Source organism: Coturnix japonica, chromosome 38 (genome assembly GCF_054131305.1).
Source record: "Coturnix japonica strain WE chromosome 38, WE-NBRP24, whole genome shotgun sequence".
In the NCBI taxonomy this organism is placed as follows: Eukaryota; Metazoa; Chordata; class Aves; order Galliformes; family Phasianidae; genus Coturnix; species Coturnix japonica.
The window spans coordinates 4776006-4799295 of record NC_140700.1 but is presented as its reverse complement, the minus strand read 5'-3'; the positions used below and the strand labels follow the sequence as shown (position 1 = coordinate 4799295).

The following is a 23290-nucleotide window of genomic DNA, read 5'->3' as shown; positions in this document are numbered from 1 at the left end:
CTCTGTGGGCGGGGCGGGATGAGGGCGGGGCCGCGCCGTGAGTCTAGGCCTGGGGTGTGCGCATGCGCGGTAGTGGTAACCATCATGGCGGGGCCCGGGCTGGTGGCGGGGGATGTGGTGGTGGATGCGCTGCCGTACTTCGATCAGGGATACGAGGCGCCGGGCGTGCGGGAGGCGGTGAGTGCGGGCCGGGCCGGGTTGGGCTGGGCTGGGCTGGGCTGAGCTGAGCTGAGGCGGTGCGATCCCGGCTAGGCTGCGGCTCTGGTGGAGGAGGAGACGCGGCGCTACCGGCCCACGAAGAACTACCTGAGCTACCTGCCCGCACACGACTGCAGCGCCTTCGAGGTGAGCCAACACGGCCTGCCGCCCCTCAGTGCCCCTCAGTGCCCCTCAGTGCCCCTCACAGCCCCTCAGTGCCCCTCACAGCCCCTCATTGCCCCTCACAGCCCCTCATTGCCCCTCATTGCCCCTCACAATCCCTCAGTGACCCTCATTGCCCCTCACAGCCCATCACGGCCCTCACCACCCTCTCCCCACAGACCGAGATCATGCGGAACGAGTTTGAGCGCCTGGCGGCCCGGCAGCCCCTGGAGCTGCTCAGCATGAAGAGGTGAGTGAGGGGGGGCTCCTGGTCTGGCTCTGGGTGGGATCCGAACCGTGCTCCGTTCCAGGTATGAACTGCCGGCTCCATCCTCTGGGCAGAAGAACGACATCACGGCGTGGCAGGAGTGTGTTAACAACTCCATGGCGCAGCTGGAGCACCAGGCGGTGCGCATCGAGAACCTGGAGCTGATGTCCCAGCACGGCTGCAACGCCTGGAAGGTGTACAATGAGTAAGGCTGGGGATGGAGAGACAGCATGGGAAATGGTGGTGTGGTGGCTGCAGATAATGCTGTCCTGATCCTCCTCACCTGAAGCCACTGTTGAAATGGCTAAGAAACACATGGAAGTGTGGCTTTGAGAAGCACTGGGGCTGTTTCAGACAGCTGCTTGCCTTTAGTGGATGGCTGCATGCTGGGCTCTTCTAGGAGGGTTATATGTGAGGCTGGTTAAATTGATCTAATTTAGTAACTGTGTGTTTTTTCTCTTGCTTTGCTTCCGTTCTGCTCTCAGACACCTGGTTCATATGATAGAACAAGCCCAGAAGGAGCTTCAGAGGTTGCGGTGAGTGGTTTTTCATAGCTCTATACAGAGGTTGGAAGGGATATAGAAACTCCTACTTCAGGCTAGGAGCTTCCAGGGCAGCCAATTTCAAACTGCATTCATGAATAAATGAGAGGAAGGAGGACAAAACCAACACAGGTCTCTTCATGTTGTTTTTTTCCCCTCAGGAAAAGCATTCAGGATCTGAACTGGCAACGAAAGAACATGCAGCTGACAGCAGGAGCGAAGCTACGAGAGATGGAATCCACGTGAGTAGCTGGGATTTATTCTAACACCCCGTTATGGGGAGCAGCAGCATTTTCTCAGTGCTGTCATAGCAAACCATCACACGGCTGCTATTGGTTTGCACAGGGTGCTTTAGAGGGTGCATGGTTCAGCTCTGTGTTAATGTATTTTAGCCCTTTTTTCCTTACAACGTTTCATTTCCTGCATTATACATTGAGGTTTAATAGTTGGAAACATCTTGTAGCCTTGTTCAGGTTGCTCCTGCTGTCAGCTGAGCTGTGTCACATTGGGGCTGATGTTGGTGTTGTGCTTTGTTATGTCAAACACCTTAATGCTCTATGAACCATTCCCTTGCAGGTGGGTGTCCCTTGTCAGTAAGAACTACGAGATTGAACGCACCATTGTGCAGCTGGAGAATGAGATATCCCAGATCAAACAGCAGCACGGGGAGGCCAACAAGGAGAACATCCAGCAGGACTTCTGAACGCTGCTCCCTCCTGAACTCCGTGTTTGTACGTTTCCTACGGCGCTGTAATAAACTGCTTTGCCCAATAAAGGCTGCTCCTCTCCCCTCCTGGCTGATAAGGGCTGTTCAGCGCCGGGCTTAGCAGCAGCTTATCAGCAGCGCTGCGACTTGTGGCTGCGGCCTCCACCCGCGTGGGGGCGCTCTCGGCCGGTCGGTAATTGCGCTTGAGAGATGTGGGCGGCGCTCTAGCCGGCTGTGCGTCACGTGACGTCACGTCTCGTCTGTCCACGCCTGCGCGCGCCCCCGCCCCGCCCTCCCGCTGTGGAGCGCGCACGTCGCGTGGTGACGCAGTGCGTGAGCGGAGCGGGGAGTTGGGTTCAAAGGAGGAAACATGGCGGAAAACAAAGGAGGCGGCGGCGGCGGGGAGGGGGCGGCCGAGCCCGGGCCGGGCGGAGCCGGCTCCATTGAGCCCGCGGCCGCGTCCCCTTCGGCTGCGGCGCCGCCAGCGCCATCCGCGGCGCCTCCGGAGGAGCGGGAGAGCCCCGGAGCGGCACCGCCGGCGGAGCGTGGGCTCGGGGAGGCCGAGGCCGAGGCGGGGCCCGGGGTGGTTCCTGGGCCGGGCCCCAGCCCGGTTCCCCCGCTGACTCCGGCGGCTCCGGGGCCGTTCTCGCTGCTGGACACCTGCGCCGTGTGCGCGCAGAGCCTGCAGAGCCGGCGCGAGGCCGAGCCCAAACTGCTGCCGTGCCTGCACTCCTTCTGCCGCCGCTGTCTGCCCGAGCCCGAGCGGCAGCTCAGCGTGCCCGTACCCGGCGGAGCCAACGGCGACGTGCAGCAAGGTGAGCGGGGCGGCGGGCGCGATACCGGGCTGTGCCGTGTCTCCTGCCTGGGCTGTGTCCGTGACCGCCGGCATTGCGGTGCCGCCATCCTCCGGGCTCTGCTTCCCGGCTGTCGGCAGCCGCTCTCGTGTCGCCGTTCCACGTGAAGCCGGAGCTCGCACGTCCATGTGCTCGCTGGGGATGGCGGTGTGGATGGCGTCGTGCTGCTTGTTTTGGCTTCCAGGGCTGCAGCGTTAGAGCCGTGGTGCTGCCGGGTGTTGAGCCGTCCCGGGGTGGGACACGCGGGTACATTCTGCGCTATGGAAAGAGGTTGGACTCAGCCCGTGGCCGGCAGGACTGTGCTCGGTGACACCTGTTTGGCTTTGGGAGGGCTCCTCTCTGTATCGTTTTGATGTGTCGTCACACGGCCCACAAGGAATTTCCCGGCCGTGCTGGTTCTGCCGGCCGTGCTGACTGCTGCAAACCGACCATGGGTCCGAGCATTGCTTCCTCAAGCACGAATCTCCCATCGTAGTTTATAAACGCACCAACTGAAGCACTCTGAGCTTGGGATCTTTCTTGTTCCATCCAGACTTTGTGTTTTACATGGCGTGTACCGGGAGATGCTCATGAAGTTAGGCTAATGGTACCAGTAATCAGCAGCACTGTGTGACTATATCTGCTGGGGTGCGGGTCCAGCCAAACCACAGAGTTACTGCTAAGCTGGAATCTCAATTCTTGTCACCCACATTGTCAGAGTGCTTGATGGTGTGCTGGGCTGAGATAAGGATTCATCTGTTGCTCAGGACCTTACAGATGTCACTAGTGAGGTGTGTGTGCAGGATCCCTGCTGCTGGAGCAGCGTGTGTTAGTGCAGCGGGTCACTAAAGAGCAATGACACACATCTGTAGTATCCTGAGCTGTGAGCAGATGTTCTTTGTGAACGAATTATTGGAGAATAATATGTGTAGCTGTTCATGTAGTGGGTTATGGGCAACCAAAGGCCATCTCTGTGCTGTGCTACTCTGCAAGCATCCACATTTTCCTGCTATTTATCTGTGCCTACATAAGCAAATCACAATTGCAATGGAAAATTACTGATTCTTTTGATAGTTTCCTATCGAGTTGTTTTCTTAATTAGTATCAGATTTTTATCCCTAAGCACTTAAATTTATCAATATGTGTATTTATTGGCTAATAACTGTGAAAGCTGCTTGAGTGTGGGTTGGGTACCAGCAGTTTTAGGTCATTGGTTTGTGCATTTCATTTGGTGGAAAGGTGATTTCTCAGTACACCCTTCTTTCTCTTAGGTTGAATAGAAGCCCATAAGAAAATGCTCTTGTTGTATTTTTAAATCACAGTATTAAAACCCCTTATTTTTAAGTCAGAGACTTCACAGTGGGGCTGTAGGATGACTTTCTTACCCATCCAGAGCTGCTGCTTTACCTGCACACAGTGGTTATTATGAGGGCTCACTGCTTTGCTGAGGTTGTTGTTTATGCTCTCATAAGATGAGGTCAGTAGAGAGGATGTGTGGTTCTCCAACCCCTTATGAACATCACAACATAGACAGCCTTTATTAGGGTGGAAGCCTAAAAAAGAGCTACAAGATGCTTTCAGAAAGGCCAAGAAAACCGAAGATCAGTGCGTATAGATGTGTAACTCAAGGAAAAAACATACATTATTTTGAGATGCTGAATTCAAATCCCGTACCCAAGGTTTGGAAACACTGTATTAAATTACAACTTAAGTTATGCAGGAACTATTTTTAATCAGCTTTGGAAGGGAGGGGAGATAAAAATGATGTTACAGCCACACAAACGTGACTATCACTTAAATTTTTTGAGTTGGAAGGTAATTGTTTTCACTAAGGAAAGTTTATAACTACAGCATCTTTAGGAATACATGTTTGAGCACTTAAATTCCCAATAGAAGTGGGTGCTTTGTACCTGCAGTCACTGCTATGGATGCTATCAGCCCCTGAACATGGCAGGCGTTCATTGCTCTGCGGGCTGCTACGTGTCAAGGGTGAGCACAGAAGGGAAGTTGGAGTTGCTGGGTTGCACAAGTGCTTGCCAATATTTCCTGAGCTGTGGAGTTTTATCATCATTATGGCCATGCAAACACCTGAAAGGGTTTTGAACTTACTCATTCTTAACTTAATGCTTCTGTTTTGGAAACCAGTCTGACGTGTTTCAGCCCAAACCAACCTGTCTTTAAGGACAGGTGTCTGAAATGGGGTTCGCTCTAACAGCATTGAGGGGTGAGGAAGTTGGATTGCTCCTGGGTGGTTTGGTGGAGTTTGGGGCTGCCTCTAATTGAGGTCGTAAAAATCAACAGGAAAAACTTAAGCAGTTTCTTTACAGTCAATGTCCTCAAGGATGATGGCAGCACGTGGGTTGCTGAGGCCCACAAGTGTCACGCTCGGCCCGGTGCTCAGTGCAGACCTGGCCAAGAAGGGCAGCTTCCCTGTTTGCTGTCAGCTGTACGTTAACAACATTTTCTGTTTGCATTGTGATTTGCTGCAGAATGAGGTTGCTTTTCCTCCTCAGTTCACTCCAGTCATACCCTTTGACTTATTTCCATGTTTGTTTTACCTTGGCATGCTTTGTTATTCCCCATGTTGCAGACCTGGGAAACTAAAAGAAACGCTGTGGGCTGCGTTGGTGATGGCTGAAATGAGCACAAGGATTTTGTGTTTGTTTTTCCTATAACTAAGAAACGTTTTGTGTTTTTCAGTTGGGGTAATCAGATGTCCGATATGCCGCCAAGAATGCAGGCAGATAGATCTGGTGGATAACTACTTTGTAAAAGACACATCAGAAACACCAAGCAGCTCTGATGAGAAATCAGAACAGGTACGGTGCTTTTCTGCTTGCCAGGATTCCCATGCTGGTTTCTTTTCCCTGTGTATGTTAATGCTTTCCAGGAAAGTGATGACAGCTGACCTTTCTTCCCTTTGCAGGTGTGCACAAGCTGTGAAGATAACGCTAGTGCTGTTGGGTTTTGTGTCGAGTGTGGGGAGTGGTTGTGCAAGACTTGCATAGAAGCTCATCAGCGAGTGAAATTTACTAAAGATCACATGATTAGAAAAAAAGAGGATGTATCGTCAGGTGAGTGTTTGGATATCGTTTAGTCCTGCCTGTGTATACAGATAAGCTTACAGTCATGCTCAGTATAGTCTTACAGCTGCGTTGATGTTGCTGAGTCAATTGGAATTTGAATTCATTCTTAGGTTTTATTTCCTGGTTAGCAAAAATGAATGTGCATTGTGAATGTGCAATTTAAACATGCAGCTTCATTAGGAAAGGTTAATTACTCAGCTACTGATTGACAGTGTTGTTTGCAGTCTACTGAAGTAATGGGGCACGCATTCCCAGAGCAGGTAGATATAACTCTCCCTGTATAAAGGGGTTAGGTTCAGATTTGCTGTTTTTTTCCATCTAAAATAAGTTAAAATCTTCATGATTGCTCTGTTGCGCCATTGCAGAGTAGTGATGCTGCATTGCTTTCTGCCATTGGTTTTGGCAAAATCTTATTAGTGGTTAAAAACTATTACTGCCCAGCTTAGTTCCTGTGGACAATGATCTTGTTTTGCTTGCTATATCAAGTAGACTTTTAAGATTATTTGACTTTAAATGCATTAACCCTAGTAAGCACTTACCAATTAATGTTAAGTCAGATGAGAGGACCCTGCAAAGGATTAGTAATGTTTTTCATTAGGACTGCTGTGGCCATCAGGGTGATAATATAACCCCATGTACACTGAGTGGGGGGTGCCCCGAAATGACTGTTCCAGTAATGTACTTTATGAAGGTGGAGTCTGATGGCAAGTCCATATGGCAGGGACATAGCTGTGTCAGCTTTCAATTCATGAGCTCTTTTTCTTTACCATAACTTGCATGTCGTAACAACCTTCAGAAATTTTGGGGACTACGATGCGTTTACTTGTTTTAAGCTTTACCTGCTGTACCTTCCAGAAGCTGCTTTCCTCTGTGCCAAGCTCAAAAAAGCTTTACAACACCTTTTTAGTAAATCCAGAAGTGTTTTCAACAGTATCTTTGTGTTTAAGTGGAAAAGTTCCCTGGCTTGGCTAGGGCTTAAGTAATTTTATGACCCATAAGAATGTTAGCTCTGCATTTACCACTTCAGTTGGGCATGACTTAATGAGTTTATAAAGATTTTGGAGTGATAATTTAGAAGATCTGTGGGTTTCTGACAGTGTAAAAGCTTGAGAAGTTCAGTCTATCTTGATTTCATCTATTAACATGAGTGTGAAATGCAAGTGTGTACCAGCAGTCCTTGCAGTGTCTTTTGAGTGGTTTTGGTGGAGAGAGAAATTCCTCCTTCATTTTGAATACAAGAAAAGTGGGGGCAGCTACAGAACGCTGGCACTGTAACTATTGTCATAAGAATGTATTTGTGGTTATTTCAGGGTAAGAGCAGTTCTGTTGCTGTCTTTGAATTCTTGGTTCTTACTTGCTTAGCGTGGAAGGGAATAGTTTTGCACTTCAGATTGTCTTAAATTTATGTTAAAATGCAAAAATGGTTTATTTTTAAAAACAGAGGCCGTGGGAGCATCTGGTCAACGTCCTGTTTTCTGTCCTGTCCACAAACAAGAGCAGTTAAAACTTTTCTGTGAAACATGTGACAGGCTGACATGCAGAGACTGTCAGTTACTGGAGCACAAAGAACACAGGTACAAATATTACCATGTCTTACCTCCTGTGGTGCGCTGTCTCAGAGGAAGAAATACCACTGATTTCAAACAGTTGTGTCTGTTTGAGCTGCTGCCTTAACTCTCCATCAGACATAATTCCTCACAAAGGAGAACATGTATGTGGTGCTGGAAACTTCAGGTGATCCATCAGCTGAGCTGTGTGATGAGTCTCTTTAAGAGATGTTCAGACTTCGTCCTTTTCAGCATCTTGGTCATATCGTTGTTCATAGGTTTGAAAAAGCACTTTGCAGTATTATAATAGAGAATCTGGGGATAAAAATACATGTTTATCAGCAAGTTAGTCTACCAGTAATACTTCTCTATGAAGGTGCTTGGAAGTATGAATTTAGTTTTTCTGTTTGTTTCTTTTTCCAGTGCAGTAATTAATGTCATAGATTGTAAGAGCAGCCTGGAGAACTTTCATTTTTTATATTACCACTACTAGAATATGAACCTTGTGTTCCTGCTGCATTCTGTCATAGGCTTGATCATAAATGTTCTGAAATGCACTCTTCTCAAGAAAGCCTGTTTTCCAAGGATATCTTAACTAATCTCTTCTAGTTCCTTTTCATTCCTGTTTGTGCTTGATGCTAACAGATTAACAATTCATAAATGGTTGGCTGTTGTTTAATGACAATTAACAATATAACAAACCACTACTGCGTTTTCCTCATCTAGTGTTAACACAATCATTTGTCAGACTCTGAATGGTGTCACTAAGCTGGGTTCCGTAGACTGTTGTCTTGTGAAATGATGTGGTGCATTGTCTCCCTGTGTAGCTGGAACTGAGGGACTCATACACATACAGTCCTCTGGACATCTACAGAGGGTTTTAATAGTAAATTTAACTGTGCATGCGTGTGTATGTGTATGTATATGTATGTAAAATCCCATTTGTTTCTGTATTTTTATTGTATCTATCATATTATCAAAATTTTGATGGTCACTGTAGCTTTACATCTGAACTGAGGATCCTTATCGGTCCTTGTTAATTGGGATCTTCTTCTGTATGTTGAAAAGGTATCAGTTTCTAGAAGAAGCTTTCCAGAACCAGAAGGGTGCAATTGAGAACCTGTTGGCCAAACTTCTTGAAAAGAAGAACTATGTCAATTTTGCAGCTACACAAGTTCAGAACAGGTAAATACCCCAAAATAGTTAACTCTAATCATTGCCTGCTTAATGAGTGAAGGGATTAGAAGAGTATGTGGGAAAGAAAGAAACTGAAAGCTCAAGAGATGTTACACAATTCTGTGATAAGGATTCAAGGCCAGTAACAGTGCATGGGAATAATGCGTTGTCATGTTTTGTGCCTGTGGCAAAGTTTCTGGTTTCACTGAAAATGCAGTGAATTTCTACAGAATGTGATTGGGTTCTGTAAAGGCTCCAATTAACTGCTGAGCCAGATGGGTCATGCAGGTGAGGTTTTCTTTTACATGTCATCGAGTCACATTGTCAAAGTGTGGGGCACAAGGTCCATCAGTCAAAACTTCAAGGAAAAGGCATTACAGTAAGATTGGTAATGATACCACGTGGCTTCAGAATGGCACTGTGTATGATCTAGAAGGGTAAAACAGCACAGATGGAACAACTGCTGGAATAATTGCAACGTGCCAAAACTAGGATGGATGCCTGCTGTCTCAATGAAGGGTTATTGAGTTTTGATTTTGAATAGGAAATAGGTTGTGTTACCACAAAAAAGCACATTTGTCCAAGGTGCCGAAAGGTATTAAACACCAGCAATGACCATCACTAGAGAGAAAAGCATTGGTTTTGTATTCGTATCAGGATGAGTGGCATGACAAGTTGTGGTGCTTGGTGTGGCAGTGAAAAAGCCCCTTGCCATTTATACACTTCATACACATGCAAAGACTGTTGGGTTATTTCAAGTAGAACACACATTGAATGTTTGGGATGACATTTAGTTCTCACTGATTAATTTTTTTTTTCCAAACAGAAATTGTAAATGGCTTCTTCAGCTGATAAACAGCTATTTCTGATCAAAATCAAGCATGCTGTCAGCTTTGCACACATTAGATCTTCTTCCCTATTGAAATTGCTCCTTTACATTGCAAAGGGTGGGAAGTTGGATTTAGATGCAAAACAGAAGGTGTCTGGTTGACGTTACATTTCTCTTTTTCTTTTTAGGATAAAAGAAGTAAATGAAACTAACAAACGAGTAGAACAGGAAATCAAAGTGGCTATATTCACCCTCATCAATGAAATCAATAAAAAGGGAAAATCTCTCCTACAGCACCTCGAGGTATAGTTAAGAGAGAATATAAATGTTGGTTCACTGTTTCCAATCTCCCATCAAGAACTCGCAGCCCATATTTGAAACAGTTTGTTTGGTGTGACTGCAGGTTATCAAAGGCTCAGCATTGCAGAAGTGGGGCTGCTGAGTTTATCTGCCGTATTCAGGAGGTGTTTAGAGGCATTTCCTGGTTGGGATAGGAAGTTGGTATGCAGAGTGCCTGGCCACCAGTGGCTGTCACTTCCTGCTGCCGGGGTTCCATTCAGTACAGAGCTGGCTGCTCATCTGGATCAATCCCCACATCCCCATCACGCTGATGTGAGTGGCAGCTTGAGAAAGAGGAAGCTGGTCTGGTTTTCGTAGTAGAGATTTCCCTGCTATAAAGCTGGAACAAAGCTCTTATCTGAGCCATTTTCCCTGCACTTTGAAACACATGGGAAGACTGATAGACTGCAATAATAGAGAATTGTTCCTTGGTGGTTTTGGCTACTCTGAATATAAGCGTTCGTCAAAGCTTCTTAGCTTGTTACAGTTTTTTTTATGAGAGCTGTGATGACACTTTATATTTTGTTTGCCTGTTAAATCTGAAGTTTGCATTGTAATAAAAGTTTTTATTTCTTTGTAGAATGTAACCAAGGAAAGACAGATGAAGTTAATACAACAACAAAATGACATCACAGGTCTTTCTCGACAAGTGAAGCACGTGATGAACTTTACTAATTGGGCTATTGCGAGTGGCAGCAGTACTGCTTTGCTGTACAGTAAACGGCTGGTAAGGAAACATCTTCCCACTTGTCTGTGCAGTACAGAGAAGGTTTACTTAAAAGAATTTCCTAAGAATTTTGTAGCTTCCCTGGATTATGTCTAAGGAGGAAAAACTGGCTTCCCTGTGCTCTATTTAAGGAACAAAACAAAACAGCCACTAACAATGGGATAAGTTTTCCAACTTGCAGAACAAGTTTTGTTTGTAAATTAAGGACGTAACAGTTTTATAGTAGGAGTGGGGTAAAGCTCTGTAAAGGCAACTCAGTGAACAGAATGCTTCCCAAGCTGTTGACCAAACATGCTAGTTATAGTCCTTGATAATGATGCAGCACTTTAAACTCGCTGGGCAAGTGCACACTTCTTAACATTCTCATTATTTTGTTGTCATGAACATTCTTATTTTTGCTTTCCATTAGATAACATTCCAGTTACGGCACATTTTGAAGGCACGTTGTGATCCCGTCCCAGCTGCCAACGGAGCAATACGCTTTCATTGTGACCCCACGTTTTGGGCAAAGAATGTTGTCAATTTAGGTGAGAAAATTCTTCCTTTTTAGTTCTGTAATTTCTTGTTCTTTTAGTTTTCTTTTTGCTTTTCTCCTGTGTGGTTTCTGAAGATCTAATGAGAAAGTGTCAAACTTAAATTGCTTTGTTACTGCAATATGGGTACATATGGGACATCAGTTAGATTGGACATCAGTTAGACACACCTGAATAATTTTTCATGTATTGGCCTTTGGATGATAGTGGAGATAGAACTGTTCACTAGTTGTTCTTTTGTTTTATTCTTCAGGTAACCTTGTTATTGAAAATAAACCAGCTCCTACTTACACTCCTAATGTAGTGGTTGGACAAGCTCCTCCAGGAACAAACCACATCAACAAAGCTCCAGGACAAATCAATCTAGCACAGCTTCGACTTCAGCACATGCAGCAACAGGTGTATGCACAAAAGCACCAGCAATTGCAGCAGATGAGGATGGGGCAGCCATCTGGGTCAGTTCCCAGACAAACGAATCCTCAAGTCTTACAGCAGCAGGCAAGTGTCTTGTATGCTGTTATTTCACATTTTCACCATAACACTGAGACTTAAAAATGCCCTTTCAAAACCAAACGGTTTATAAACATGAAAATCTTTTGAAGTTTGACATGCTTTAAGTATGACAACTGTTGGCCTTTCTTGGTGTTATGTAACTAGTAAACCTACTTCTGTGGAAAGAAATCGGCTTCTTGTTTCCATGTTAAAAGCAAACATTTTAAAAAACAAAAACCCTTGCAGCCTCCCAGGTTGATCAGCATGCAGACCATGCAGAGAGGTAACATGAACTGTGGGGCTTTCCAAGCACATCAGATGAGAATGGCTCAGAATGCTGCTCGTATACCAGGAGTACCACGCCACAATGGACCACAATACTCCATGATGCAACCTCACCTTCAAAGACAAGTATATCCTGTGTACACGCTTCATTTGTGCCATCGTGCCAAACTTTCATTACAGTAGATGATACCTCCAGCTTTAAATGTGTTTATCTGTAACTTAATAACTCACAGCTACACATATTTATATGCTTTGTCATGTTGCATACTGTACTGTGACATTTTTTGCTACTGAATGTAAGGAAATTCAAGACATTAAAATTGAAAAGAATTTGCTTCTTTGTGTTACTAAAATGTACTGCATTGCAGTTCTGTGAAAGAAGACATTGCAGTTATTCACTTTCTAGTGGCAATCAGTTCTGGGGTTTATTAAGGAATAGTCAGGAATAGTGAAGTGGAAAGTGACGAAATTTAGAGGTTTTTAAAGAAACCACATTCTGAAGTGTTTTAAAATTCAAACCTGAAGCACAGTGCTGAGCAACATAGGCCATTAAAAATAATTTTTATCATCAACATTAATGTGACTGGGAAACCAAAATGACATGGAGCAATTAGTGTTTATATGTAGATATGTGAGCTCTGGAGTCCTCTAGAGGAAGTCACTGCTTTAAGAAAATAATAATAGCAGAAAAATTTGACAGAAATTCTGGACAGATCTGTGCTTTTATATTTCAGATCTGGTCACGCAAAGTGTTATTCCAAGTAAACAAACATAGCAGTTGCTTTGCATTCAGTGCTGTCAGGTAACACTGATAGGGATTTGAATTTATATCCATCCCCCTCCATTACTAAATTTGTGTTGAGGACTGTCATACAATGCACGTGTTGTGATTTTACATGCAGACTGGCTATATGATTTGTCTCTAATGCAGTTGTTGTCTCTTCTCTTTTCCTACAGCATTCTAACCCTGGACATGCGGGGCCTTTTCCAGTTGTTTCTGTGCACAACAACACTATTAATCCAACTAGTCCTACAACAGCAACAATGGCAAGCGCAAACCGTGGCCCAACAAGTCCGTCTGTTACAGCAATTGAACTCATTCCTTCCGTAACAAACCCGGAGAATTTACCTTCCCTGCCAGATATCCCACCCATCCAGGTCAGTGGAGAGGACTGAGCCATTATGCTTTGTGCGTCCTGTTTGGTTATCAACGTTTGTGGGATGGTTTAACTATTTAGAGTTGAAATGTAATGAAAATCTTCAGCCCTGGCATTGGACATAAAAAAAAAAATGTGTGTGTAAACTGATCCCAGTGTAAAGATGTGGAACTATTAACCAACTTAATTTGTCCTCTCTGATTCAAATTATTGTTTTTGCCTTTTAGCTTGAAGATGCTGGTTCAACTAGTTTGGATAATCTCTTAAGTAGATACATCACAGGCAGCCATCTACCCCCACAACCCACAAGTACCATGAATCCTTCCCCAGGACCTTCAGCTCTATCTCCAGGGTCATCAGGTAAAGGTGATGGGTATTCCTATCAATTCCTGCCACAAAGCAAGTGATATTTTGTAAGCTTAAAAATTGATTTTCACAGGAAAAAGTTCTTCTGGGAACTTAACTTTCCTTCAGAAATATCTTTGCAATAACAAGCTGCCATCATATAAATGCAGTATTCCAGATACACATACAGACTGATGTCTTGTTACTACAACACATTTTTTGTGTGTTTTTCAGTAAGTTTGTATCAAGTCGATTTCTACACTGTTTCTTTTCAGGTTTATCCAACTCCCACACTCCTGTGAGGCCTCCTAGTACCTCCAGCACGGGTAGCAGAGGAAGGTGAGTATGTGACATTAATGCAGCCATCAGACAGAGGAGTCAAAAATGAATTGAAAAGGTCAATAGGGCTTTATTATAACCGTGACCCAGTAGCTGGGGAATGCTTACAGGAAGGAGATTTTTATTTAAGACAATTCTCTGCTGTCTCGTAAACTTGATCTATCTTATGAAAACTATGACATGTTTTGCCTTAGAAATCATTCAGGCACACTTCAGTTTCTTTGTTCTAATGCATTTTCCTCTTATTTATGTGCCCATATCTTTCTAGCTGTGGCTCCTCAGGCAGAACCACTGAGAAAACGAACGTTAACTTCAAGTCTGACCAGGTGAAAGTTAAGCAAGAGCCGGGGACAGAGGAAGAGATATGCAGCTTCTCAGGAACAGTAAAGCAAGAGAAAACAGAGGATGGCAGAAGGAGCGCTTGCATGGTAAAGTTAGTTTGTGAAACAGTATTCTATAGTATTCCTAGCAGCACATTTAAGAATCCTGAAATCATAAAGCATTGTTACTTTTAAGCCTTGTTATCCTGCAATTAGTAAAAGCTGTAAGTAAGGTGTTGTTAGTAGGAGATCATGAGCATTTCATATGTATGTATTCATACTGAGACATCTTGCAGTCAATCAGGAGTTATATATCAGAGCATAAACAACAGTTTATTGTGACATATGTTAGTAGAAATAAGTCTGTTCTTGAAAGGTTGGACTTAAGAAAAAGTAGGTTTCATTACTCAGGTCTACAGAATGATGTGCTGCTTACTTGGCCAAGGTGTGTAGTACTTTTGAATGTTGGATGATATGTTGTTTGCAGTGTAAGAGGAAAGATGTCCTTGTTAAACTGACCCTTAAGTTTTCGTGTGCTTTCATTTCAGCTTAGCAGTCCTGAGAGCAGCTTGACACCACCGCTGTCCACTAACTTGCATCTGGAAAGCGAATTGGAAGCCTTAGGAAGTCTGGAAAATCATGTAAAAACTGAACCAGGAGACTTGAGTGAAAGCTGCAAACAGTCTGGGCATGGCCTTCTCAATGGAAAATCCCCAATGCGGAGTCTAATGCACCGATCAGCTAGAACTGGAGGAGAAGGCAGTAATAAGGATGATGATCCAAATGAAGACTGGTGTGCTGTATGCCAAAACGGAGGGGATCTGTTATGTTGTGAAAAGTGCCCCAAAGTGTTTCATCTGACTTGTCACGTTCCAACACTCCTCAGCTTTCCCAGGTACCAGAACTAGAACAGTGAATTTGTTCCTGGCAGCATCTCTGTGGTCTCAGTCACATGCCAAATTTCAAGATGGTACCAAAAGCTTTTGGTACTCCTCAAGATCTGCATGACTTTTTGTACTAAAAAAATCTGGCATTTTAAAGGCATGCCTGGGTTGTTTTGCACGTAACTGATGAATGTTTATTTGCTGAAAATAGAACCTCTCAAAGTGTGATTCTGTTATGGGAAGTTCATTTTTAAGTCATGGTGAGGAAGTGGTTTTGAAGTATCTGGGTGTATTTGGGAGAGGAATATGAGGGCAGGAAAAATGTCCCTGATGGGTATTTACCTTGAATGTTGTGGGATGTCCCCTGTCTTTATATATCCAAGTCTTTAATGTTGTACAGTGTGAATTGTAAAAGCCAATGACAAAGTCTTTGTGGTCAGCACTGATGAGCTTTTTTTTTTCTGTTCAGTGGAGACTGGATATGTACATTCTGCAGAGATCTAAGCAAACCAGAAGTAGAATATGATTGTGACAACTTGCAACACAGCAAGAAAGGGAAAACAGCACAAGGCCTGAGTCCAGTGGACCAAAGGGTATGTCTCAAATTTGTAGGAATCGGTTTCTTAGAAAAAAAAGTGCTTTCTGATATTACCCGTCCCTCAGTATTTCTCACTATATTTTTGCTTTGACTGCAGCAAATTAATTATAGTTACAGGTTTACCAAAGCAACAAAGTGATTAATAAGGTTATCTTGCTTGCAAACATGTCCTGGTCTTGGCGACTCTTTGGAAGTTGTCTGTTAAAATGAAACTATAGTAATCCAGTAGCTAAAACTTGCATGTAAATGCATCCTGTAACATACATGAATCTCTTTGGTGCTATTAAGTAGACTTTAAAAATGATACAACTTCCTTACAAATAGTTACAGAAGCCTGGTGTGTTAAGTTTATGCTGTGAGAGATGCTACAAATTGTTGCTTTATGTGAAAAGTATAATGACCTTGGCGTGATTATTTTTAGCTTTATCAGTCAGCCTGTGCACAAAGTTTTATGGTATTATCAAATCAAATTCCTCCAAAGGAATTACAAGCAAAGGGAAGAAAATCGTTTGAGCAGGGGAATATTATAGTCTATTTCATATTATGCCTCTTAGGGGAAGAGAGTCTGAACTGAGTCTCTTTCTGTAAGATGCAGTTACCTTTGGGCAAATACAATTGTAGTTGTTTGGGTTTTTTTTTAATTTGACTTTTTATTAGTGTGCCTCCACACGTTTGATTTAGCCTTAGATACCTGTTTGGAAGAGGTATGCAAAAGGGGAGTATATCCCTGCTGTGTGAACAGTAAGGTGGTGTTCTACTCCTTACCCCACTCTCCAGTGCCCTCCTAAGGACCTTCACATTTTATAAATAAACTTTTAGAGATCATGTTTAAATTTTCCAGTACAAAGTACAAACCCATTTAAAATTAGGAAAGACACACTTCTGGACCAAGGATAAATTAAAGATGTTAACACGAAGCTGTTTATTTCTTTGTAAGAAATGTGAACGTCTCCTGCTTTACCTGTATTGTCATGAGCTGAGCATTGAATTTCAAGAGCCAGTCCCAGCCTCGGTGAGTTTCCTTTTTGAAAACAGCTTATGATTTATTTTTATCATAACATCTCTATGAAGGCTAGAGGTGAGTTTGGGATGGAACTAACTACTTCTGCTTGAAGCAGGTCCCCTGGGCCAGTCTAAATCATGGTGCAGAAGCTGATTCTGTAGCTTGTCCATGCAGAAGCTCTACCCCCAGTCCTAGGCCCCAATATTTGAGTTACTTTTGCTGACTTGAAAGTGGGTTAATCAGGATACTCATTAAATTCAGAATGTTACAAGAAGCTTTAGAAAAACCTTGTTTAAATATTATTATTGGACAGTCTTAAATGAAGGGATGAAAGAAACTACTTGGACTTTTCAGTTTTAAATTGTAAGGGCAACAAATGTATTGCAAAGTATTGCTGTGCTGGGACAGGTAGCGAAGTTTAGGAAGAAGCTGTTAGAAAGTTTGAGGAAAGGAAATTGGTCCCGCTTGGTGCACATGCCTATGATATATGACAGCATTGCCTGGTTGATACTTTGAGAAGCAGAGAGATTTACTGCTTCTGTGAGCTGCATCTCCGTTGTAGTGATAAATCACTGTTTGTTCTTGGCAGATACCAAACTACTACAAAATCATAAAGAAGCCGATGGATTTATCTACAGTGAAAAAGAAACTGCAAAAGAAACATTCTCAGCATTACCAGACTCCAGAGGACTTTGTGGCAGATGTCCGGTTGATCTTCAAGAACTGTGACAGGTTTAATGAAGTACGTTAACTTCCAATCTGTATTCGTTTGTATTTATATTTCCATTTATTTCAGCATGGTTCCAAAGCTTCTCCAAGTAGAAGCTGGGCTTACAGTTGTAAAGTTCTGGTTATGGAGCAGATGCTGATTCATTAAGTAATGAAATGAATACAGTTACAGAACTAGCTCTTGTTTTTAGCTAGATGAGGAGTCCTTAAAACTAAAGCGTTATTCTTAAACTCAGGACTTAACAGTGAAAAGTGCTTTTTTGACAAATATGGTACTGGTTTTTTTGTGTCAGATGCAGGCTGAATCCAGAACAGCAAATTGTTCATTATTCCTAGTGTCCATCCTTAGTGCTTTAGCTCAAAGTTGGTGGGCTATCATGATAATTAGTGCTCAGGAGGTGACTTCTGTATGGAGTCCTATTTTAATGAGTGTGGAATGGTGACCAACTTTGCAATGAAGCCATCTGATAGTGAAACGTTTGCACTTTACATGTGGGATGTGAATTGGAGGATACACCAGGTTAGTGCTGTCACAGTTGGAACAGTGGAACAAAGATTCCAAGTATCAAAAACAACTGTGGTGGTGCACTGCAACTGAGCAGTCGCTTAAAAATAATAGGCATTTCTGAGATAGACCACAAAATCCCTAGAGGGAAGGCATTGCCAGGAATGGCTTCATTCGGACCTAGAAATCCATTAGATGGCTGGTATTTCTTCTGTAAAACGTAATGCAAGTTTTGCAGTATTTGGGCAGCGTTTCTGGCTGTGTGAATTGCTAAATTGAAGTACACAGATCTGTATTTAAAATCTCTGCTGCTTCATGAGTGCACTGGAGAAAATCAAGTTGAAGTACTTCTTAGACTGTGCACTGTAATTACAATCATTTGGGACTTTGACAGCCCGACTCCCTTGTGTCTCTGTATTAGGTGGAAGAAGTTGCAATTATGTGAACTTCTCATACAAGGGAATTAATGAAGCATCTGCTGTAGAGGAAAATGTGCTCCAGCTCTTAGGGGGCAAAGTAAAACCAGGGAGCAAGGACTGATGGATGCTTTTTAATAAAAGGTGTTTCAGACTTGTCTCTCTGAAATTCCAGCTGATGGCAAAAGACGAGTTGCCTTGAACTCTACTATTAAACAAGACCAGGTCGAGTGCCTCTAAGCCCTGTTCTCATAAAGCAACATAAAGTGGAGTGCGCTCCCAAGAACAGTCTCATGGAACGCTTAACTATCAGAGTTGAACTGAGACTTTCCATGATAATGCATGAGTTTGTAGTGAAGAAAGCAGTCATGAGTAGCGTGCACTTTATAGAATGACTCGGAGCTCTTTCCTTGTACAAAAACTGTGTTTTGTCAAAGGTTTATTTACCTCATGTCGCCCTCTTAAGACTGTTTTAAAGCTGCTTCCACTAAGAACTAAAGAGGTGTAGTCCACAACAAACTGTTTTCCTGTTATGGCTGACTATAGTCATCCAATCCTATGCAATCTCATAACTTTAGGAAGGATTATAATTTCCTTTTTTTTTGACTCTGGTATCCTTTTTAGATGATGAAAGTTGTTCAAGTTTATGCAGAAACACAAGAGATTAATTTGAAGGTAAGCGTTTTAGACCATGCACACTTGGTGAAGGGATGTGCATTTCCAACAGGTGAATATTCCTGTCTTCTTTTATTTACAGGCTGATTCAGAAGTAGCGCAGGCAGGGAAGGCAGTTGCATTATACTTTGAAGATAAACTTACAGAGATCTACCCAGACAGGACCTTCCAGCCTTTGCCTGAATTTGAGCAGGAAGAGGATGATGGTGAAATAACTGAGGACTCCGATGAAGATTTTATACAGCCACGTAGAAAACGCCTAAAATCAGATGAGAGACCAGTGCATATAAAGTAATCTAATTATATGGACCTTGAATTTGTTGTAAAAACTGTTATTTAAGTGTTCCTGGAATATTACCACGCCTACGGTGGCCGTCTTGAAGAAGCTGATAGCTTTTTAAACAGTATTAGAGTACAAAAAACACTTGTACAGAAAGGTATTCTCATCTGAAGGGGAAAAAAAACTGTATTGTAAATTTTTTGATGGCTATTTTTGTCGTTTTTTTTTTTTTCTTTTTCCCCTTGATTATTTACTATTTCCTTTCTTTTCTTGATGGAGGGGACACGCTCATCCTGGTCTCAGATAGAGGTGGATGAATGTTGAAGAGAAGCAGATTTGGAAAGAGATGTTCCATGTACAGATGAGACGGCTTAGTAAAATGTTGTGCAGGACTGGACCAATGCAGTTGCTTTGTGTTACTTTCATGCTGGACTATCATGTAGAACTGTAAGCAACTTCCCCCAAATCCCCTGTGTGTGAACTACAGTGCGCGTTGGGTCATTGCTTTCATCATCTCATTGAAATGCTGTTGTGAATAACTCATCTTCCGCGTTGATCCAGTTACCTGAATTTGACTTTTACTACATTTTATGTACAGCGAAAGAGAAAAAAAAATACAAAACCCAACATCATTAAACTGTTCTGAATTGGTGACTGTAGGAGTGCGAGTTCTTGACAGATCCAGACTGGAGTGGTTGCAGCGATTGCTTTTCAGTAGGGCTCGGTGTGTGTGTTACAAAGCCTGTACGAGTTACATCATCTGTCCCTGGTTCCCCTAATGAGGCAGAATGTTGTCTTCAGCGTTTGTTATCTCATTTTCTGTACTTGAAGAGGTAATAACTGGTTGGGGTGTTTTTCCAGTCTTCCTAAATATCAGTTTCTAATAGACTGCTCGGCAAACAATAATCTATTAACTACCAAATGTGTAAAATTTCCTGTATTCACTTTGTCTTACTTGTAAATAGTAAACTGAGATTTCTTGCAGATCAGCAACATTTGCTGACCTGTTTTTAAGCTAATATGTATTCTTATGAATTGTTCCTATCAAGAAAAGATTTGTAATATATGCTGTCTATTTCTAACATTGCATTCGTTTTGAGATTATATCTTACTTTTATTAAGAGTACTACTCCGAACTTCCTTCAGAAGCAGCTTGTGAGCGAAATGGTATGGAAAGATTGGAATAAACTCATTGAGACTGGGTTGCTTGCACAGGCCAGGACTTGGCATTGAATGATTAATGGTCAAAGGCTTGAACAGAGGTCAACTTCTCAGTTCCACTTGTGCAGTGCCCACCCATTGCACACCGCGTTTAATCCAGCGTTTCAGGTTAGAAATGAGGCCATCCCAAAGTAATTGCAGTTTGAACGGTCACTTTGCAAACACAGAAATCGATGCTAGAACCGGGAAATGTAATTTCTGGCCTTCGTATGGATCTCGTTAAAAGTTAAAACGAAGGAATTCTGTAGTCGGATGAGGTCAAGGTGATGGAGTATAAATTCGCCATAAGATTTTGTGTGAATACAGCAATTCTGTGGTAAATCACCGGGGTTTTAATATATAAAGCATGGGCAGCTCCTGTGACCATTGTATGTGCTTTACCACAGCAATGGTAAAGATCAGTGTTTCTAGCACAGTGGATCAGGTTGAGATACGTTCTCAGAAATGCTTATGCCAATCAATTGAGGTTTTATTTCTTTATATAGAGGCCAGGTAGGTGTACATTGTGACTGTACCTCAAGGAGGCTGAAGGTATCTGTAACTTTGAGCTCACGTCTTTGGATTATATGAACAGTATGGCTGAGACAAACTCATTTCTCTCCATTTTTGCAGACATTCAGGTAGTGTCAGCTTCAGTCTAGTTCGTACCAGTCTGTTATGCAAAAGGAAAAGTTCTCCTCCTCCAATGTGTATCATACTGACATAGCCGACAGCAGAGGATGAGATGTGTGGATAGGACACGGGTCGCAAGGAGGCATCGTTACTGGCTGTGTGTATTGCCTATTTATGCATTTCTAGTTTCTCATTTTCATTTTGCAAAAGAATATTATTAAAACTATAATGAAAATAAGATTATTTTTTTCTGTGAATTCTCTTCAGTTGGGGTTACTGTTCTTTAAGGTGCTCCAGGTCCTGTACCTTCAGGCCTCAGTTTTATCACCGTTCACTTTGTCAAGCTCCGGTCTTTGGTTGCAGATTCCTCCTGCCTGAACTGGAGCATGGAACACATGGCTTGTCCCATCCACTGAGTGAGAGAAGGACCCCAGGACGAAGCTGTGGTGCAGGGGTGATGTGTCCCCTGGCTGCTGCAGGGGGAGCAGCATCTCTTCCAGCTACCAGACTGCAGAGCAGATGTGGCAGTGTTTCAAGACAGCCTCTCTGACAGACCTTCTGCTTTCTCACAGTGAACCAAACGTTGTGGTCTTGCCAGTTAGTTTGTATTCAACTCCTACAGACCAGGTGTGGTGCTGGACTCAGACCTTGCACATGGAACCCAGTAAGCATCCAGGGTCAGTTCTATTCAGCTCATCAGTCCTCAGTAGCGTGATGTGGATCTTTGCAAGAAGTCTTAAGCGTTTATTTAAATGCGAAGAAATAAAAGGAACAGTCTGAACCCTGAGCACAGAAATTCAAGGGTTGCTTTGAAATCAGCAAAATTCCATTTGCAAATACTCAATGGGATCAATGGGCTCTGCTGCTGCATCTCTTACCATTGGGGCTGTCTGTGTTCAGGGTTTGCTCAGTCAAAGCCACGCTGTGTTGCCCTGCTGGATGCGAATGGATGGGAGATTCCATGAGTGCAATATGGGCAAGTGGCAGTTTGTTACTCTGGGAAACAGAGCATAAATTAAAGCAGGTAAAAGCTGCTGTGGGTGCACTCCTTGCCTGCTGTGCTACCTGTGTGTGTCTTGTAAATGACCCCGAAGTTCCAAATCCAAAGAAGTAAAAGTCAACTTGCTTTTGAAATAGGAATGACAAGTGTACAGTATGCTACGTGTGGATCTCAATTACCTCAGCAGGTATCCTGCCTTGTAATTACTAGTGATTAGTGCTAATTTAACCAGCTACATAGGTTCAGGTCTTTTATGCAACTACGCTCTGGAGCCCAGAGGCCTCCAATGCACCGAGGCTGAGTTACTACCCAAAAAAAAAGGATCTTCCCCAAACTGAGAATGGAAATGCTCTGTTCAATGCATGTAGCTTTGGTGGTTTGATTTGGTTCCGAATGTCACCACTGCTTTTCCTATTGGCCATGTCAGCACATTTAATAACGGATCAGGGCAGAAGGAACAGAAGAAACGAGCTCAACTTGGTGCTCTGTGATGTGAGCTGGCTTAATGGCCGAGCTGTGGGTCTGGGCTGTGTGTGCTGTGCTGCAATTCAGCTTCTTGTTTTCCTGACTCTCCCATGGAAAAAAAAAGCAATAAAAGTGCTTTGTTGCCTATTAGCACGACAGGAATCCCTTCATATAACGCTCTTATAGGGACACTGGTGTGCAAATAGCCAAGCGTAGCTTTTAAATCCAAGTGTGCAGAGGTTGCTGCCGATGTGGTGTGGGTTTTGATTTCTAACAGAGAAGTTGCATATTTTTTAAGGTGTAGCTGTTTGGGTGAATCACGGAGGTACCACAGGTTCCATGGATGGATTTCAGGCTGAATGTGTGCGCTGTATCTCAAGATACAGCAACTTATTTTCTCCGAGTGCTCGTACAGCAGCTCCTCCATCTCATTCCTGTGTTTGCTGATGGGGTTTCAGCTTTATATGCTTTCTAATGTACCGTTAAGTTTGACCTGTTGTAGAGCGAGTGCTGTGTTACAGAATGAGTGTGTGTGTGCTCACAGCCTGCACTGGGGGGTTCTCCATTCCGAGCTCCACAAAACATGTATATAAGCCCAATTCCTCAGCTGAGAGCTGGTTTTTACCTGTAAATCTACCCATGGAAGGGTTCTGTTCACACCATTCTCCAACTATTTCCTGCTGCCAGCCATCAAACTGGTACTTTATTTGCACACTGCTCATTGTTTGATATGATCATTCAGAAAAGTGCTGTTCCTGTGGTATTGTATTACCTAAATAATCACATTTAACTCCTTTTTTAATGAGGTTATAGTTTCTAATTGCTCTGTTCCCGTGTTTTTTGCCAGCGTGTAATACAAAGGTTTCCTTTAAATAGTAATTTAATGCGTTAGCTGCCTGTAAATTCTTCTTGTTCAGTACTCTGGAACGTGCTGTAGAAGCTGTATTAGTTCCGTTTAAAGCACTGTTTGAAAACCAGTTTGTTTTGGTTATTTCTATTAAACAAGGAAAAAAAATCA

At 43.2% G+C, this 23290-nt stretch overlaps 2 protein-coding genes across 9 annotated transcripts; both read left to right on the top strand.

Annotated features, from left to right (window-relative positions):
* Positions 1-56: 56 nt before the first annotated feature.
* BCAS2 (BCAS2 pre-mRNA processing factor) lies at positions 57-1960 on the top strand. 2 transcript variants are annotated; one of them, XM_015885184.3, is made up of 7 exons: positions 57-177; positions 253-345; positions 540-610; positions 672-833; positions 1114-1164; positions 1332-1412; positions 1747-1960. In XM_015885184.3, exons 1-7 carry the CDS (start codon positions 85-87, stop codon positions 1871-1873), a joined length of 678 nt encoding a protein of 225 aa, XP_015740670.1. In that variant the 5' UTR covers positions 57-84; the 3' UTR covers positions 1874-1960. The 2 variants fall into 2 exon arrangements, with proteins under 2 accessions (XP_015740670.1, XP_085383344.1); XM_085527218.1 differs by lacking the exon at positions 672-833.
* Positions 1961-2168: 208 nt separating this feature from the next.
* TRIM33 (tripartite motif containing 33) lies at positions 2169-23290 on the top strand. Of its 7 annotated transcripts, none has more exons than XR_014938776.1 (21): positions 2171-2691; positions 5410-5528; positions 5636-5783; positions 7237-7369; positions 8411-8527; positions 9536-9650; positions 10267-10413; positions 10823-10940; positions 11200-11444; positions 11685-11849; positions 12681-12881; positions 13108-13240; positions 13501-13564; positions 13833-13992; positions 14433-14779; positions 15238-15361; positions 16304-16378; positions 16959-17111; positions 18644-18694; positions 18777-19807; positions 20808-21045. XR_014938776.1 is itself a non-coding variant. In XM_015885177.3 (20 exons), the coding sequence occupies exons 1-20, from the start codon at positions 2247-2249 to the stop codon at positions 18987-18989; spliced, it is 3273 nt and encodes a 1090-aa protein (XP_015740663.2). In that variant the 5' UTR covers positions 2171-2246; the 3' UTR covers positions 18990-21045. The 7 variants fall into 7 exon arrangements, 5 of the variants coding, with proteins under 5 accessions (XP_015740660.2, XP_085383332.1, XP_015740663.2 ...); XR_014938775.1 differs by having other exon boundaries at positions 18777-20303; XM_015885177.3 differs by having other exon boundaries at positions 18777-21045.